This window comes from Malaclemys terrapin, chromosome 1 (genome assembly GCF_027887155.1).
Source record: "Malaclemys terrapin pileata isolate rMalTer1 chromosome 1, rMalTer1.hap1, whole genome shotgun sequence".
Lineage (NCBI taxonomy): Eukaryota > Metazoa > Chordata > Testudines > Emydidae > Malaclemys > Malaclemys terrapin.
Genome location: NC_071505.1, coordinates 60,690,047 through 60,710,831, shown reverse-complemented (window position 1 = coordinate 60,710,831; position 20,785 = coordinate 60,690,047). Strand labels below are relative to the sequence as shown.

The following is a 20,785-nucleotide window of genomic DNA, read 5'->3' as shown; positions in this document are numbered from 1 at the left end:
CTGCTGCCTCCACGCTGCCAGAGTCTTTCCCTGCCACGTGTAGCTACGCACCACAGTGAGTGTGAACGAAGCCAGACTTTCACAGCAACATATGCTACATGTACCCTACACGTCACTGCAAGTGTAGACAGGGTCTAAGGAAGTATTTTATCCTACTACAAAGCCCAATCTATCTCGATTTCAGTGGTCCATCTGTACCTAACTTTTGTAGATGGATACAGATATATAATTAAAAAGTGTTTTCTCCAGGTTATTACCAAAACCAGAATTTGGGAGATTAACTCCCATTTTAAAAGTGACAGAGAGAAATTCAGTTGCATCAAGTTTCACTTCCCTTTTATACCCTTAATTAGTCTGCAGAAGGAAGATTATGTCAATTTATAGCAATGTCAAAACTCTTCCAGGAGAAGGCTTAACAAAGAACTCAGGTCCTGACAGATTAAAAAAACCCTTAGTTTACTTTTGAAATGCATCTACCTGTATTTATAGAGAGAGAGAGAGAGAGATTATGATCTTAAACAATCCATTTGTTATTTTAAAAGAAACATTTCAGTCCACCTTTAAATTTAAATTTTTAAACCTGTAGAGTAGCTAAAAATATTTTGTAATCTGTTCGAGAAAAACAACCGAGTTAGCATCAAAAAATAAAAAAATTCTAATGATGGATCAATGAACTGTCTTGCAAATTTTCCTTAATCCTGTAGCAATAGTAATTTTTGCCTCATCAATTTCTCAACTAAAATATTCTTCAGCTTTAACAGTACACATATATGTACACAGTCTCCATAAAAGGTTGGGGTTTTAAATAAGATATTTGGGAAATCAGACTGGCACTGCCTAAATTTAAATGTGCAAACACTGAGCTAAAGCAAAACCAGAAAATGTTGACATCTTGAAAAACAGAAAAGACTGGCAGAATCTTTAAAGGGACACTATCAAGCATTAGCAAAAGATACAGGCATAGTAAACTCCATGTCATTCTTTATAGCTGTGTTTCCTCTCTACCCCTCAAGTAATCTCTTTTTGAGAAGTAGTACTGACATAATAGCAAAGCTCAGCTAAGCTACATCTACACTACCGGGGGGGGGGGGGGGGGATGTCGATTTAAGATACGCAAATTCAGCTATGTGAATAGCGTAGCTGAATTCGATGTATCGCAGCCGACTTACCCCGCTGTGAGGACGGCAGCAAAATCGACCTCTGCGGCTTCCCGTCAACGGCGCTTACTCCCACCTCCGCTGGTGGAGTAAGAGCGTCGATTTGGGGATCGATTGTCGCGTCCCGACGGGACACGATAAATCGATCCCCGAGAGGTCAATTTCTACCCGCCGATTCAGGTGGGTAGTGTAGACACAGCCCTAGTCAACGCTCATGAGCAGGGTCAACAAAATCCCCACATGTGGAATATCCACGTTTCCTGAAATTTATTCACATACTCAGAATCTTAATTTTAGGGCTTTTAAAAAAATGAAGTTTCTAACTTTTGTTGCTGAGTGACAGATATAACGACACACATGAAAATGACTGATTATACAGGGCAAAAGTTGAAAGCGCTGACAAATGAACAAGCAAGCCAACTGAAAAGATGGCAAAAATTATCTCTAATCTTTCAGTTGAAGTCATCTAACTATTGTCACTTACAAGCAAAAATATACCAGACACAAGTATACTTTTTATAATATCAATATCCCTTTAAAATCCCACTTTCAAATGATACAAGAAAACAGTTATTTGAAACCAGAATGGGCCACAGAGGGAATAAAATTCCTTCATCTTAAGAGAATTCTGACCATTTCACCTATCCAGAAAAGTTTGGTGCTTGATGCATTAACCTATGCTCTGGCTTCAAGGGACAGTGAAATGAAAACATCTCAGACTACATTTTAAAGCTCCATCAACCCTGAACGTATCTAGAAAGATGCTAAGAACACTAAGAACATATTAAATCTCAGTAGAGATAAAACCTGTTGTCTGTAAGGGCTATAGTTTAAGAGGCTGCAAAGAATGTTCAGAGTATAAACTATACAATAATACTGGGTTAAGTCTGCAGCCAGACCATAGAACTGAAGTGCAACCTCCACTCATCTCAATGGAACACTACCTTCAAGGTTTAGTTACCAATATTTGGAGACTCATCTACACTACAAATTGAACCTTGCTTGGCTTTAGCACAACAGTTTCCTGATGAAAGGTGCAGCTCCAAACTTGTCATAATATGGTTCAGTCTTGTCTGTGAAGACAGGACTAAACTGCAGCATAACTACATATAACACTTGCATTTTATAACAAGATTCCCAGATAATGTACTGACATATTTAATCCCATCTACAAAGACACAAATAGTCAAGGGACCATCATGTCATAACACAGATATGACAAAGTAGGGCAAATGAAAGAAAATAAAAATAAGTCTCTATTCAGAAAACCTTAAAGATTTTTGTCAAAAATTCAAATATATTTTTATTGTATCTGCTTACGAGTAGCCCTATAACAACAAATCTGTGTCATTATTGGTGAGGGAAACAAATTATAGTAAACGCATTTCATTTTAAACTTAAATTAAAAAAAAGAATTTATGAAATATGAAAGATACTTTAAGAGTGTTCCTTTAAAAAAAAAAAAAAAAAGTCTGTCCAGGTATACTCAGAATGCCATGACCTTTCACAATTCTTCAGTCTTGGAATGAAGATGAAAAATTTTACACCATGAACTAGTTTTTTTAAAATGTAAAGTGTTTATGTGACTAATACACACCTCTACCCGGATATAACGCTGTCCTTGGGAGCCAAAAAATCTTACCGTGTTATAGGTGAAACCGCGTTATATCGAACTTGCTTTGATCCACCAGAGCGCACAGTCCCACCCTCCCGAGCGCTGCTTTACCATGTTATATCTGAATTCGTGTTATATCGGGTCGCGTTATATCGGGGTAGAGGTGTACTCTGCAGAACGTTGCTAGCTTTCCTAATGAGTAAATGGAGATTTCTCTTTTGTCTATCTGTCTTAAGTTTGTCTTTTGATGCATAGCTGACATTACCTGGCATAGTTTTCCCACTTATGTCAGCATTCATGACAGCAGTGAAAACAAAGAAAAACAAACAAATAAAAGAGAGACATTAAAGTAAAATAGAGGGGAGGGATTGCTACTTCAAACACTTCTAGGAATCTCCTCCTCAGCAATATTTTTACATCTCTTAATATAGAAGTGCCCTTACATTGCACAGTCTTTTCTTAATCTTTCAAATTATTCTGTTGTGGGAATTTTGTTTAAGTACTGCTGTGCTAAACACTGGTGTATTAACTCAGGGAAATCCAAAGTTCTGCCCTTCTGAGGGCTCTAATGGGAACATGCAAGAACCAACAAATTACATGCAATTTAATAAAGTTGCAGAAAGCTGGGCAGATCATTTTAAGATTGCACAGTTGCAGCCCACAGGGATTTCCAGTCCCAAAAGGCTATACTGCATCTCAATCTGAGCAACCTCTACTCATATTAAGACGAAGCACTGGCAAGTTTCCACAGGCAAGACTCATTAGATAGATGGGCATATTGTACAAAACCCTGGGCAGCAACTGGTCAGATGAATGCGCACAGTGAGCAAGAGATATTGAGAGTCCTGACAAGAGATAATATTTTTGTTACTTTTCTCTGCTCAATCAACAGTTCAGTAGAAGAACCACTGAAAATTATTCCTGACAGAATTCTGCGCCCCCAGATGGTCCGCATATTTCTGTGCCCCTCATGCAGAAAAATGCAAAAGAAATCTGTGGGGGACATGCACTGTGACAGTGTACCCCATAAGGCTTTATGGGGGAGGGTGCTTATAAATGTATGTATGATATAACTGGAATAGGGTTTTGCTACATATGCCATGTAACATATTTATGTAAAGGTTATGATCTACTGGTTACGTTCATCCTAGTTGTATGCAGGTACCATTTGTGTGTTCAAAGTTATGAACATTGCTTGATTTCTAAGTAGCCTTAGTTAGAACACTTGATCACTTCTTGGGAAAGGAATATGCAAATTAGATGCTCAGTCAGGAAGCACTTAACAGACAAAAGAGTTTGGAAGGCTCCAATCCACATAAGAAGTCTTCCTGGAGACATACAAGATACCATGTGGACAATGGCGTCTGCCTGTAAAGACTGAGTCATGGACATGTGACTTGCCCAAGTGACTCCAGAACTCCATCTTGGAGCTGGACTTTGCATAGGAGTGAGGAGGGGGGTCTCCACTCACAAGAGAAAGTCTATTTAAACCCGTGGGAGACACCTCCATTTTGTCTTCAGCTGGCTAAAGAAGGAGCCTCTCCACCCCCCAGAATACTGGAAGGAAACTGGAACAAAGGACAGTAACTACAGGGGGTGTGAGTGATTGCTGGACCCAGGCTAAAAGGAGATTAGCCTGTAAAAGGGAGCATTCTGGAACTGGTGAGGATCTTATCTGTATTCAGTGTTTGATTAGACATCGATTTGCGCATTTTATTTTTTTTTGCTTGGTGCCTTCTTTTGTTATGTCTGTTACCACTTGGAACCACTTAAATCCTACTTTCTGTATTTAATAAAATCACTTTTTAATTTATTAATTAATTCTGTTTCAGCATGCCTGGAGCAGCCTCAGAGACTCAGATCGCTGCCCGGGAGGGAAAGGGGGAGGAAGGGGACTAGGCGTAGGAGACATTGATCACAGTCGGGGGATGGGCTGGGCATGCATGTGTGCCAACAAGCAAGAGAGACTCTGACCCTCTCACTTGCTACTGTGGCTCACTGGGCGTGGAGTGATAGGGCTTTTTATTATGCTGGAGGCAGAAATGTAGCAGCCTGCCTGCTACTTAATTGATCTCATTCTCTGAGGCAGAAATGTAGTGGCCTGCCTGCCTAGTAACATTGTTAATATTCCTATTGTTAGATAACTGTTCCCATTCTCAGTCAGTTGCTCTAGGACCATAAAACCTGTAAAAGTTTTAAGGCCCCTACATTGCCAGAATCAGGTATAGCCTTATAAATGACAGTAAGGGAATCATCTAGGAAGATCTATGTGCTTTCTCACTTTTTTCCTGTGCCAAAGTGGCACAATGGGGTTAAATTACAGCTCAGGATTTATTTTACCCACCCATTTAAAAAAGAAAAAAAGACTTTGAGGGCAAATGAAACATTTACCAAACAGTCAATAAAATGTCAGGACAATCAGATGCAAGCACTTCCCAAAGTTCCCAGCCAGGTCCAAGACAATGATTAGCAAAACTGTATGACTTTCATGTGTAGAAGTCTGAGCAATTTTAAATGACATTCTACTTTTTTTTTTCCACTTCTCCTCCTCCTCCTGTTTGGTGTTCTGTAATGTAATTTAAATGAAAATCCAGAATTATAACTGGAACGCGGGGTATTAGTTACCAAATGTTTGTAACTTAACTTTCATGTGTTTAGGAAATGCTGAACAGTTTGACTTTTTACTGTATTGCAGTATAAATACATTACCAAAACAACTGAAACCAGTGTGATTGCACTGCATCATTTTAACAAAATATGCAGAATTTTGCAGAATTTTAATTTTTTTGGCGCAGAACCCAAGAATAGAAAATGTTGAGCCCTTCACTAACATAAATAGAGTAACAAAAGGAAATGCAAATATTCTACAAGATATTCCAACATTATTGTGTTGTTTCTTTTGCTATGCCCCGAACAGTAGCATATTACTTGATGCCATGTGTTAAAAACCTGAAAGATGATTGCACATATCTGAAACATCTTTAAAAATGTTTTGCTTTCAGTGACCCAAATGCATTTCCCAATTGTATTGTTACTGTATATAATTACCTGCCAAAATATCGGTGTTTCTTGCAGCTATCGTTTTAACTTTTATTATTCCTGATTCAGCAGCCTATAAGCAAGAGATAACAATTAGTTCAGCAGATACTTTACAGCTACATTATCTGAAAAGAAAGAGAAGTTATCTATGGTTAATGAAAATTATAACAGTGCAAACATCAGTGCAGTTTTGTTGTATTCTCAGTATGTACAACCAACCCGACAGTGAGGGCTTTGCGCTTTCTGCAATTCTACAGCCACACTCTCCATCTCTCTCCACACAATTTTGATCAAGAACCTCAACTTTTAAAAAGAAAGTGAATTACTTTTCTGGTCTTCATGGTTACGAAGATAATCTCTGCCAAACACAAAACCTCTACAATGTAGACTTCCCAAGTCTTCGAACAACATGACAATTCCTATGATGTATAAATTGCACCATTCATCTCAGCTGAAACACTGACTCGTAAAGCCTAATAATGTAAACATCAGCAATTTTTTCACTGATTATTTTAGCAGTAGCATTCAACTAACACACCTGTCCACTGCTGTTAGATGCAGTAGCTGATGTTGGACAAGCAATGGGAAAACTGGCTGTTGTCAAACTTGAATCAGCTGACAAAACTTCCAGCTTTAACCCCAAAACAATCATGCAACATAGTTACAAGATCGGAGGGAAGTGTATATCAAAACATTTTGAAATGGCGATTTCTGCTGAACTTATTATCAAAACTAAGTTACAAGAGATGCTTCATCAAATAAGACTACTATTTTTCATCTTGAAATCAATATAAATGTTATTTTTGTTTAATGTAACCATCAAACAAACATCTTTTAAAAATACATGCATTTAAAATTAATATGAAATTATAACAAGTCATGTTAAGGCCTACAGTTATTATAATCTATTACAAGCATTTAAATTCAATTAATAGTAGACTGTACGTTTGCTGCCAAAGTTTTAAAGTTAAACCAATGAACTCCTGGACATCACTAGCTAAGCACTAGAACCAGAATTTGCTGTAAACCAGCTTTTGACAGTCTTTTGCAGGTGCAGAGAAAATATTTTCTTCATTTCAGTTTATTCAACTAGTTCAGTTCAATGACTAGTTCATTTAAAGTTGAGAAAACAACTGGCAGCTGAAAAAGCAGGAAAGCTTGTTTTTTCCCCCTCTTCCAATCTATCCATAAACACCAGGTGTGAGAGGATGAGATCTACTACTTCTAAAGCCTTGAAGGACATGGTGATCAGAAATACTCAGTTCAATTCACTAAATTACAGATAATACTTCCTTTGTTTAAAAACATCAGTTTTAAATACAAAACATATTTTGATTAACCTTTCCTCCCTTATGTATCCAGCACATAAGGTAGTTTTCTTAAAAAAAAAAAAAAAAAAAAAAAAAATCAATGTTTTTGTGCATTTTTAATTTAATTCCAGTTCCATACAAATACAGCTTGTGACAAATCACAGGTAAAAAAAAAATTATTTGCTATTTTATTATACAATAAAAAGTGTACAAATTAATCTGAATAAATGTATATTGAGCTATATAATTGATTAAATAAATGTTTACAGATATAGTACAGGGGTGGCCAAACCATGGCTCGTGAGCTGCATGTGGCAATTTTACAGTTAAAATGCGGCTCGCGGAGCCGCCCCCCCATTCTCCACCTACCAGTCTTGGGGGCTGGAGAGCTCAGGGCTTCTGCCCTGTGGTCGGGGTCTAAGAGCTTCTCCCAGAGATGACTGGTACCTGCTCAGAGTGTGTGTGTGGAGGGGTGGTTCGCCATTCCCCCCCAACTGCCTGTGGGGGCATGACTCAAGAACACCTCCCCCCTTACCTTCAGCGGCTCCTCCCTGAAGCTCCCAGGTGTTAGTTCCATGTTGAGAAGCAACAGCAAACAGCTTGGAGGAGCTTTAGCTCCATGGGGAGAGGCAGCAGCAAAAGCAGGTGTTCTCCTGCAGCTCCCAGCTTGCCAGCTCCAGCAGCTGCTGTGCAGGGAGGGGACCCAGCAGCATCATGTGACTGAGTGGGGTCAGCAAACACTAGCAAAAATGGGGTGTGGGGGGAAAGCATGACTCCACATGCCCCCCCCATGCGTCACCTCTGACCTCTGCCCGAGGGGGGGGGGGGGGGTCTCAGGGCTTCAGAGTTTTTTTTTTTAAGTTGACAGTGTAAATTTAAGAGAGTAATTGTAATTAATTTAATAATATTACTGAAAATCTTCATATAAATGTGTGTATTTTATTTCTCAGACAAAACCTAAATTCTAAATACATGCCTTTAGCTTTCTACAAGTTTTGTTAATTAAATCCAGGTAAGGAAATGGTAGAACTATGCATCAAGCCTTATACTTTGTTAAATTTCAATTTATTCCTGAAAGTTTTGGGAATGAAAATAAGTTTCGCTGAACACCACTTTCCTATACTTCAAAAACTGAACTGACGTACAGTAATGACCATAAACTGATGTGCAGATATATTGTCTCGGTTTAAACTGCAGAGCACTGGATGTCTCTCTTATTTATTTTAACTATCTTAACTTCATTTGCTGAAATGTTTAAATTTTTCAGGAAGTCATCTCTGTTCTGCTACAGTTCTAAAAGCTAGAGTAATTAGGAGTATCTTGTCACATCAGATTGTTTCTATTAATTAATATGAAGGATTTACTTGTCACAGTCTGACTTCAATTATCTTCAAACTAAACCTCATCACATCTTCTGGCAATTGATTTCTTTCCTGCCAGCAGTGACAAACTCAATTTGAATCAAAGAAAAACTAAATCTGCCCATGGATATAAGATGTTCACAGATGCTACCACACTTTGCTTGGAGAATGGAATAAACAACATTATAGTGTAATGCCCCTGAACTGGCTACACAGCTCTGCAATAAACTTACTAGGAAATACGGAATTGAGTGTCTTTAATATGGAGACATATTACCCCCCACCCACTCACTTTCACCGGGCTGGGGTTCGGGTTTGGGAGGGGGTGCGGGCTCTAGGCTGGGGCCAAGGGGTTCACAGTGTGAGATGAGGCTCTGGGCTGAGCCTGGGGCAGGGGGATGGGGTGCAGGCTCTGGGAAGGTGTTTGGATGCAGGAGGGGGCTCTGGGCTGGGGCAGAGTGTTGGGGTGCAGGAGGGGGAGCGGGGTTCTGGCTCTGAGAGGGGGATCAGGGCTGGGGCAGGGAGTTGGCTGCAGGAGGAGGTATGGGGTGCTGGCTCTGGGAGGGGGCTCAGGGTTGGGGTAGAGGGTTAGGGTGCTGGCTCCGGAAGTGTCGTGGAGCTGCGGCAGGCAGGAAGACTGCCGCTGCGGCAGCCCCACTACACCACCAAAGATCGCGATCAACTGGGAGAATCCCCAGGATCGACCAGTCGATCGCAATCGATGGGCTGGTGATCACTGCCCTAACATGGAGCGATATAAACGTGATTTATACCAGTATAGTTAAAGTGCAAAAACTTTCTATTGTTGACAAACCTAAACTACAGTTACTCTTAGAAGTAGCTCCTTTCAATAAGAGACAGGACAGTGGTATGCGCAACATACAACACCACTATCTTTACAGTACCTTCATTTTAAGATCAGCTTTTTAATTTCCTGATATGCAAACAGATTGTGAACTTATTATAGATCTAGCAGGCCTGTGGCTATGTCTAGCATATGCATTAAAGAACTGCAACTTTCAGCAACTGCAACATTATATGCAACTAAAAATGCCCACAGACAAAATATTTAAGATATTAGGGAGAATACTTGTAAGGGTTGTGGCTTTTATTCCAGATTTGTCTGATATTACAAAGGATGCAATGTGACACCAACTCCTTCAGTTGCTCAGACTTAATTGGGACTAATAGCATTTCAAAAAATCTCTACCACCAAGAACTTAAATGGTAATTTGTGTCTCAGTGATTTGACTGGAATGCTGGATCACCTCTAGAGTCTCAACATTGCCTTAAGGTTTGCAGCTTTTACTAGAGAGAAATGAAAGCAAAATCTTCTTAAAAAAAGGGGGGGGGGGCCTTTAGCACTTTCAGTACTGATAGCTTATGGTAGTAAAACATTACACACAGTGCAATTTAAACATTAAGACTGGATGGGGATGTTCAATATTATTTAGGATCATTTTCATACTTACTATAACACTTACTGTTTGATTTGAAAACAGCAGTTTTTGCCAATGTATCACTTTTTCTTGTCTAGTGATTGGATATTGTTTTATTGCCCTAGTTAGGAAGACAGTCTCTTGTTTAAAGTGTAGTTTTCATTTTATATTCAACAAAATGACCCAAAATGACCATAAATTATAAGTCATTACTTTATTGCGGATGATTATTATGCAGAAATGTCCAGTCCTATGCATATACATTTATATAATAGTAAATTTCACAGATATCCTGAATTAGAGCTTTTTCTTAGAAAATGTTATTGAAGCTTTGCTTTTATACATCATTCCAGTTACATATTTTACTTCCAAATGTGTTTTGAATGTTTAAATATTCCCATTCAGATGTTTTCAACTTTTCATCATTCATAATGTGTTCTGAAACACAGAGTATTTATTCAAGCCTGTCTTCTACAGCAGTGGTTCTCAAACTAGGGCCGCCGTTTGTTCAGGGAAAGCCCCTGGTGGGCCCGGCCGGTTTATTTACCTGCCGCGTCCGCAGGTTCGGCCGATTGCGGCTCCCACTGGCCGCGGTTCGCCGCGCCAAGCCAATGGGCTGCAGGAAGCGGCGTGGGTCGAGGGACGTGCTGGCCGTCCTTCCTGCAGCCCCCATTGGCCTGCAACGGTGAACCGCGGTCAGTGGGAGCCGCGATCGGGCAAACCTGCGGACGAGGCAGGTAAACAAACCGAGCCGGCCCACCAGGGGCTTTCCCTGAACAAGCAGCGGCCCTAGTTTGAGAACCACTGTTCTACAGAATTATCAAAACAGATTATTCTACTATTTTAGGGCCCAGTAGATTTCCATAGCTGCAGACTTTGCTGCAAAACCCAAGAAGAATTTAATTTTTTAAATCCAGGTCTGTAGCCATTAAGGTTGTGAACAAAGCATTCTAAACATGAGCCTGATGCAATGCCTTCCTGAGCCTGCACACAGGCTGCAAAAGAAAGTATAACAGAGGTATGAGCTGTTCAAATATCAAAAGTGTGCTAACACTGAAACCTAATAATTACAATCTAAACGTTAGTATTATCAGACAAGAAAGATAATTTTAGCAGCTGCATTTTGAGTGGATTGGAAGGGGATGATATTGGTGCAAAGGAAACTGGAAAAGATGCGGCCAGGTCACAGACAAAATGTTTTAGCTTCTTGGATAAAATAAAATGGTTAAATTCTCCGAATGTCGTACAAGAATAAAGTATAAAATTTGGGAAAAGGAAAGGGAATGCTAAGTGCCAGATTCCTCAAACAAATGGTTGTTAGGCTAATGATGAAGAATTCTTTATGCTGGTAATCTTGCCAGTTCTACAGACATGTTCCTAAACTTTTGATTTTAAATAAGTTATTGAGAAGCCATTTTGGTGCCATCTACAGTGAAATCCTGGCCCCACAGAAGTCAATGAGAGGTTAGTCATTTGCTCTGGCCCCTTTTATTCTAGCTTTTTCCCTGGTATGGCACACAGAATACACTAGTCTCCTTGTAGTGATGGACACAGATCAGTCATCTAGTTCTTTTATACCTGTCAGCAGTCTTTGAAACCATCGTCCACACAATCCAGCCAACACACTCTCGGTCCTGGTGAACGGGAGGGATTGCTCAAACTACTATACTCCTTCTACCTGAAGAAATACGAAAGACGGGCACTAGACAATCATTTAACTGCACAAAGATAAATGTGTGATACTGAAGAGACCTTTTCTGTCACCTCTCTCATTCAAAGAGTCTGCTATATTTTCATTTGTGCCTCCAAACTTCAGTGTGGAAGATGAAATAGCTATGCATGTTTGCATAGGTTCTGATTGCATTACCACAACATGTTCGGCATGGGGTTATATTTGAAGACCATTCAGAAGCTACAGTTAATGCAGAATGAGATTATGTCCTCCTGATAATGTGAGCTACAGAAAGCACAATTCTCTGGTGATTTAACTGGTTTCCTGTTGCCTTCTGGGTGTATATTGAGATGTTGGCCATGATCTATTGTCCCTACATGCAAGGCCCTTCATTTTCAGTTTTTACGAATTTTTATCAAAAAATGTCCAAGGTTTATAAAAGCTATTATTGATTTTTTCCTGATTTTCACCCAAATTGTGGACCATTCAAGTACGTGAAAATATTGATTATGACAAAAATCCAATACATTACATTAGGTAGATATATTTATGTTAATAATAAATATAAATTAGACTAAGTGTAAATGCAAGGCTATCTATTCAAGTAAGGCAATGTAGGGGAAAACTCATCCATGCGAGTGCATATATGCACATACCTTTAATGTACAGTTCATGAAATAAATCACATCATTAAACTGCTTTTACTTTCAATATTTGTATTTTTCTCTAGTTGTTGCTTTCTTTCTGTTCTCCTGTCTCCCAATATTAACCTTGATATGTACCCAGAAAAATGTGAAGTTAAAGTGAAAATTACTGCAAAAATGTTTAAATTTTTCTAACAAGCACTAATACATTCCCATGAAATGTTAAACAAAAACAAAAATTGAAAAGCCTTGCCTACCTGTTATAGTGCACTACAATGGAAAGAATTTAGACTTCCCCATATGCTCCACCTACCATTATGTTTACATGCTAGAAGTTTTACAAACCAACGAAGGCTGGCAACATTCTCAATCAAAGATGGAGTTTAAATTATAATGTGACACTTAAGACAGAGTTGATGGAGGAAGGCAGCATGGTTCAGAAAAATAAGCATTAAAGTTGAGTCAAGAAGTCCCTAATTCTAGAGCTAGTCGACTGTAGCCTTCACCAAGCCATTTTAGTTCTCTGACTCAGTTTCCCAATCTGTCAAATGGGGATAACAATACCGACCTGGTTTGTAAAGCACTTTAAGATCTACTCATGTAAAGTGCCATATAACAGCTAGGTATTATTATTACAACTACTACAAAGGACTGTTGTGGAACAATTTTGTATGTATAGTGACATCTATAATCCTGGCTCCTGACCCTCCCACAGTTCCTTGTTCAAAGCAACACAGAGGGAGCTCATGAAGAGACTCACCCAATTCTGTCCTTTTGCACAGCAAAACCATATCATTTCCACTGTAATGAAACAAACAAAAAAATTGGTTTGCACTCACTTTCTTGGCCCTACAGCAGTTCAGGGCCTCATTCTTCAACCCTTACTCAGTCAATAGGACTATTTGCTGAAGCAAGATTTATATGAATAAATGGTTGCAGAATGGGCCCTAACCTTCTTCCCAGATCTGTGGTGATATCAATCTACAATACTGATTCCAAAACAATATTTTAGCAGGCTGAAGTTCTATAAAACTCAAAGAAACTGATCAACAAAAGCAGTTATGTCCATTTCTGCTCCTTTCCAAATGAAAGGGGGTAGGAAAAGTGGGTGAACAAGAGACATCAGGAGAATTAAACATCTAACATTGAAGAAAGAAACACAATCAGACACAAGGATGAAAAAATTGTTATATGGAAAGTATAAAAACATTTTAAGCTTTTCTTGAAGGTATTTCAAACAACTCTAACGAGAAATGAATTCAAAACTATAATTTAAAAAAATAAATACATGAAGCGAGTTAATTCGCAAGTGAAAATTCTATGTCCTCCTTCATTTTCCTGTTATCCTGCAGGATTTCCTTTCACCACAACTCTGGCTGAATTTTTGCATAGTGGCTCTCAGATACAGTAATCTGAACCTACTCTAAAATTGTGCAATTCCATTTCAATTCATACAGATGCTGACTCAACTGGGAAAGTACTAGCATTCAAGAATGCCAGCTTATGTTAATGCAGCATTCTGTTGGTGAAAGAGACAAGCTTTTAAGCAGCACACAGAGCTCCTCTTCAGGTCTGGAAAGAAGAAGAGCTCTGTGTAGCCCAAAAGCTTGTCTCTGTCACCAATAGAAGTTGGTCAAATAAAAGATATTACCTTACTCACCTTGTCTCTCTAACTTATGTTAAGGGACAGTCTGGAACAAGACAAAGAAAGCAATTAAAAGAAAGAGTATTTGAACTATGACTTAGTCCCCAATGTCTGCTGTTACAAGTTATTTCAGCAGAAAACACCCTGAAATACGTGAAGATACCAATAGAACCTTTTCATTCTCACTCGTTATGGAGTAAATAATTAAGCAATCAATTTGCAAACACCTAGAAAATAAGGTGATAAGTAACAGTCAGCATGGATTTGTCAGGGTAACAAGCCTTGTGGATATCGGGGAAGCAGTAGAGGTGGCATATCTTGACTAATAAGACTTTTGATACGGTCTCACATAACTGTCTCATAAACAAACTAAGGAAATATAGCCTAGATGGAGATACTGTAAGGTGGGTGCATAGCTGGCTGGAAAACCATTCCCAGAAAGTAGTTATAAGTGGTTCACAGTTAAGATGGAAGGGCATATTGAGTGGGGTCTCTCAGAGATCAGTCTTGGATCTGGTTCTGTTCAATATCTTCATAAATTATTTAGATAATTGTATAGAAAGTACACTTATAAAGTCTGTGGATGATACCAAGCTAAGAGAGGTTGCAAATTCTTTGGAGGATAGGATTCATATTCAAAATGATCTGGACAAACTGCAGAAATAGGATGAAATTCAATAAGGATAAATGCAAAGTATTCCGCTTAGGAAGGAACAATCAGTTCCACACATACAAAATGGGAAATGACTGCCTAGGATGGAGTACTCTGGAAAGGCATCTGGGGGTCATAGTGGATCACAAGCTAAATATGAGTCAACAGTGTAACACTGTTGAAAAAAAATCAAGCATCATTCTGAAATGCATTAGCAGGAGTGTTGTAAGCAAGACACGAGAAGTAATTCTTCCGCTGTACTCCACACTGATTAGGCCTCAACTGGAGTGTTGTATCCAATTCTGGGCGCCACATTTCAGGAAAGATGAGGACAAATTGGAGAAAGTCCAGAGAAGGAGCAACAAAAAATATTAGAAGTCTAGAAAACATGACTTATGAAAGAAAGATGGAAAAAACTGGGTTTGTTTAGTCTGGAGAAGAGAAGACAGAAGGAACATGATAACAGTTTTCAAGTACATAAAAGGTTGTTACAAGGAATAGGGAGAAAAATTATTCTCTTTAACCTCTAAGGATAGGACAAGATGCAATGGGCTTATATTGCAGTAAGGGCAGTTTAGGTTGGACATTAGGAAAAACTTCCTGTCAGGTGGGTAAGCATTGGAATAAATTGCCTAAGGAGGTTGTGGAATCTCCATCATTGGGGATTTTAAAGAGCAGGTTAGACAAACACCTATCAGGGATGGTCCAGCCACTTAGTCCTACCATGACTACAGGGGACTGGACTAGATGACCTCTTGAGGTCCATTCCTGTCCTACGAGTCTATGATTCTATTATTAGTAGTTTGATGAAATGTATACTTTCTGTTTTTTACAGAAGAAAGAGCTCTGTCAAACTATGCATTTGAAAGGCACCAAACAACTATGATATCAAGTTGTCCCTAGATCTGATCCAACCTTCCCAATTTTCTACAGAAATAGCGGCTAGTGACGCTAAATTGTAAACTTCAACAGGCAGGCTGTTTTGGGGGTTTTTTTTTTTGTTTGTTTGGGGTTTTTTGTTTTTGTTTTTTACAATTTATGCTGAGTTTATACTTCGTCTATCTATTCTGTTATGTGAGGAAGATGAAGTTAGGCAAAATCAGATGTTTCTTAAAAAACTGTACTTTCTTCTAATAATTAGAAAGTCAGTGGTCACACAAATTAATCCAATAACTATTTTAAACACCAGGATAAGACAATATTCCTAATTCCAATTCCCTGAGAGCTAAAAATGTGATAACTGCCAAATCCAAATAAGCATTTGTTGTTTAAGATTAACTCTATAGTACTGGTAGCCCACCTGCCAAATTATTTGCTGCCAGATCATTCACTCTGATGGCACAAACTTAAATAATTACAAACAACATTGTCAGTCCATTGTGAATTAACACCGCAACACTAGGGTATGTCTACACTACGAAACTAGGTCAACTTTATAGAAGTTGATTTTTAGAAATCGATTTTATACAGTTGATTGCATATGTCCACACTAAGCGCTTTAAGTCAGCGGAGTGTGTTCTCACTACTGTGGCTAGCATCTACTTACACAGCGGTGCACTGTGAGTAGCTATCCCACAGTTCCTGCAGTCTCTGCTGCCCATTGGAATTCTGGGTTAAGCTCCCAATGCCCGATGGAGCAAAAACACTGTTGCGGGTGGTTTCGGGTACATGTTGTCAGTCTCCCCTCCCTCCGTGAAAGCAACGGCAGACAATCTTTCACGCCTTTTTTCCTGGGTTACCCATGCAGATGCCATACCACGACAAGCATGGAGCCCACTCAGCTCACCGTCACCGCTGCTGTTGTGAGCATTGTAAACACCTCGTGCATTATCCTGGAGTATATGCAGAACCGAGCTAAGAGATGCCAGCATGAAGAGGATTTTGATGAGGACATGGACACAGACGTTCCTGAAAGCACGGGCAGTGGCAATTGGGATATCATGGTGGCACTGGGGCTGGTTGATACAGTGGAACGCTGATTCTGGGCCAGGCAAACAAGCACAGACTGGTGGGACCGCATGTATGGGATGATTCACAGTGGCTGCGAAACTTTTGCATGCGTAAGACCACTTTCCTGGAACTCTGTGAGTTGCTTTCCCCCACTCTGAAGCACAGGAATACCAAGATGAGAGCTTCCCTGACAGTTGAGAAGCGAGTGGCAATAGCCCTGTGGAAGCTTGCAACGCCTGACTGCTACCGGTCAGTCGGGAATCAATCTGGAGTGGGAAAGTCTACTGTGGGGGTTGCTGTGATCCAAGTGCCAATGCAATCATTGACGTTCTGTTATCAAGGGAAGCGACTCTGGGAAATGTGCAGGTCATAGTGGATGGCTTTGCTGCAATGGGGTTCCCTAACTGCGGTGGGGCGACAGACGGAACGCATATCACCATCTTGGCACCGGACCACCTTGCCAACCAGTACATAAACCGCAAGGGATACTTCTCAATGGTGTTGCAAGCACTGGTGGATCACAAGGGACATTTCACTGACATCAACGTGGGATGGCGGGGAAAGGTGCATGACGCTCGCATCTTTAGAAACTCCGGGCTGTTCGAGCAGCTGCAAGAAGGGACTTACTTCCCAGACCAGAAAATTACTGTTGGGGATGTTGAAATGCCAATAGTTATCCTTGGGGATCCAGCCTACCCCTTGCTCCCATGGCTCATGAAGCCTTACACAGGTAGCCTGGACAGTAGTAAGGAGCAGTTCAACTATAGGCTGAGCAAGTGCAGAATGGTGGTAGAATGTGCCTTTGGACGTTTAAAAGCTCGCTGGCACTGTTTGCTGAGTAGGTCAGACCTCAGCGCGACCAACATTCCCATTGTTATTGCTGCTGCTGTGTGCTCCATAATATCTGAGAGAGTAAGGGGGAGACGTTTATGGCGGGGTGGGAGGTTGAGGCAAATCGCCTGGTGTCCGATTTTGAGCAGCCAGACACCAGGGTGATTAGAAGAGCACAGCAAGGCACGCTGCGCATCAGAGAAGCTTTGAAAACTAGTTTCATGACTGGCCGGGCTTCGGTGTGACAGTTGTGTGTGTTTCTCCTTAATGCAAACCCACCCCCTTTGTTGATTTTAATTCCCTGTAAGCCAACCACCCTCCCCTCTTTGAAATAAAGTAACTATTGTTTTGAAATCATGCATTCTTTCTTTATTAATTAAAAAGAAAAAAAGAGAACGTACAAGGTAGCCCGGATGGGGTGGGGGAGGAGGGAAGGACAAGGCCACATTGTTTATTGTAGTCACACTAACAATCAAACTGTTTCAATGAGAGCCTTCTGTTGCTTGGGCCATCCTCTGGAGTGGAGTGGCTGGGTGACCAGAGCCTCACCCACCGCGTTCTTGGGCATCTGCTCCCCCAATAGACACTTCATCATGTCTGTTTGCTCCCCCATTAGCCTCAGAATCGCTTCCTGCCTCCGCTCTTCGAGCTCACTTAATTCTTCCCTGATCTCTGCCACTGAATGCCTCCATGCATTAAGCTGTACCCTATCAGTGCTGGAGGACTGCATGAGCTCGGAAAACATGTCATCACAAGTGCGGTTTTTTTGCCTTCTAATCTGCGATAACTACAGGGACGAAGATGATAGGGGGAGCATAGAAACATTTGCACCTGGGGGGAGATAAAAAGGGAGAGTAAAATTTAAGATGATACATTTCTGAGAACAAAAGGGAGACTCTTTCACAGTGAATCAAGCAATTCATAGCAGACAGCACATGTGCTTTAGGTACAAGGCCGCATTTAGCCTTTTATATTGAGCGCCTGCCGGTATGGTGACCCATCACACACACACAGCTGGGCAACAGAATTCGGTTTCCAGGCAGCCATAGGGTACACGGGGTCGGCTTCTAATGCCTTCATAACATGTGGGAATGTTTTCAAACTGCAGTACTCTCCTTTCCCAGAGCAAGCAATGGGTTGGGTTTCACATTTAAAAGGAGGGGCTGCGGTTTTCGGGTGGATGTGGAACACACACTTTACTCTCCCACCCCACCATGTGGCTATTCTATGGGATGATCCCTTTTAGCCAAGTGCAAACAGCCCAGCACGAACGGGGTCCTTTTACTGTTCCCTTACAAAAATTCCCCTATTTCAACCAGGTGACCATGAATGATATCACTTTCCTGAGGCTAACACAAAAAGATATAGACCGAATGTTGCTTGAATGCTATCAAAACCCAGGACCATTCGCTGCCATGCTTTGTGCTGCAATGATTCCAGAATACTTGTACTGTCTTGGCGTGGTAAAGTGTCCTACCGTGGAGGACGAAATAAGGCAGCCCTCCCCAGAAACCTTCTGCAAAGGCTTTCAGAGTACCTCCAGGAGACCTTCATGGAGCTGTCCCTGGAGGATTCCGGCTCCATCCCCAGACACGTGAACAGACCTTTCCAGTAGCTGTACTGGCCACGAATGCATCCAGTTCTTCAGGGCAAATCAAACATTAAACACTATTGCTTTTAAACCCTGTACTGCAGTTACAAATGTGCACTCACCAGAGGTGCCTTCTCAGGCTTCAGGGTCGGAGGCCTTGGGAGAGTATTGGCTCCAGGGTGATGAAAAGTTCCTGGCTGCCGGGGAGAACGGATTCACCGCCTGCCTGCTGTGCATTCTCTCCTCCTCTTCTTCCTCATCCCTTTTGCATGAGACTCCCCGCTTGCAGGTGTCGACAGACACTGGTTGGATAGTGGTAGGGTCCCCACCTAGAATGCCATGCAGCTGGTCACAGAAGTGGCATGTATGGTGCTGTGACCCGGAGCGACCGTTTGCCTCCTTTGTCTTTTGGTAGGCTTGCCTGAGCTCCTTAACTTTCACACGGCACTGCTGTGTGACCCTGTTGTAGCCTCTGTCCAACATGCCCTGTGAGATTTTGGCAAATATATTTGCATTTTATTCTTTTTGATCGGAGTTCAGCCTGCACAGATGCTTCTCCCCATACTGCAATCAGATCCAGTGTCTCCCTTTTGGTCCATGCTGGAGCTCGTTTGCAATTCTGGGGGACTGCATGGTCACCTGTGCTGCTGAGCTCATCACGCTGACCAAACAGGAAATTAAATTCAAAAGTTTTCCTGTGTACCTGGCTAGTGGATCGGAGTTCAAAGTGCTGTCCAGACCAGTCACAATGGAGCACTCTGGGATAGCTCCCGGATGCCAATACCGTTGATTTGCGACTGCACCACCCTAAATTCGACCCAGCAAGGTCGATTTTAGCGCTACTCCCCTCGCCGGGGTGGGAATACAGAAGTCGATTTTAAGAGCCCTTTAGGTCGACTGAACGGGGTTGGTTGTGTGGACGCAGTCATTTTAAAATCGAACTAACGTGGCTAAATTCCACCTAACCCCATAGTGTAGACCAGGCCTAATAGGTTAAAATAGTGGTTAGTTGTGTTGTGTGTTATTAATACCATGCAGTTCAATCCAAATTTAGAAGTTAAGCATTTACTTCCTGCCAAAAAAGGATAAAGACTACCAAGCCTACTATGTTAAACAAAAGAATTATTATAGCAAATGATAAACACATATATTGTATATAGAAACAATTCAGGTTATTTAATGTTATGAGTAGTAAACATGAGGATCAACTATTGCTCTACCATTAGTACTTTAACCATAAGCAAGTGGTTTAATCTTCCACTTTTGCCCTGATATTCTACCACAGGGACAATTTCTATAGTATAGAAATAGAATTCTGTAGTAAAATGGAGTAAGTTCTGCATCAGTGTAATTAACTGATGAGGCATTTTCCAACTTTATGATCATCACATCACTCTTTGGCCTCAGAATATATTTTTCATTTTCAGAACACCTCCATGTATAGTGTAAATCTATAGAGATACAAATAAGACTTGTATACCATTACATAACACAGCCAAAAATGAAGAAAAACACAAGGGGTAGTCTGAATGTCCTAGTAAATTGATGTTTTTTCCATTCAATTACAGCAATGGTTCTCAAACTGTGGGTCCCCGTTTTAATGGGGTCTCCAGGGTTGGCGTTAGACTTGCTGGGACCCAGGGCCGAAGTCCAAGCACTTCAGCCCTGGGTAGCGGGGCTCAGATTACAGACCCTGGTGTCTGGGGCTGAAGCCTTGGGGCTTTGGCTTCGGACCCTCCGCCTGGGATATTGGGGCTCGGGCTTTGCCCATCCCCACCCCCCCCATGCGATGGGGCTCGGGCGAGCTCAGGCTTCAGTCCTCCATCCTGGGGTCGTGTAGTAATTTTTGTTGTCAGAAGGGGGTCGCTGTGCAATGAAG

General features: G+C 41.0%; 1 protein-coding gene across 4 annotated transcripts in view; it reads right to left on the bottom strand.

Annotated features, from left to right (window-relative positions):
- The window catches only part of MON2 (MON2 homolog, regulator of endosome-to-Golgi trafficking), a 172,964-nt gene that overhangs the window by 148,570 nt on the left and 3,609 nt on the right, over positions 1-20,785 (bottom strand). For all 4 annotated transcript variants that reach the window (XM_054025391.1, XM_054025400.1, XM_054025417.1 and 1 more), the window contains exon 2: positions 5,821-5,884. In XM_054025391.1, coding sequence (XP_053881366.1) covers positions 5,821-5,884 — 64 coding nt within the window. The remainder of the gene's footprint in view (positions 1-5,820; positions 5,885-20,785) is intronic.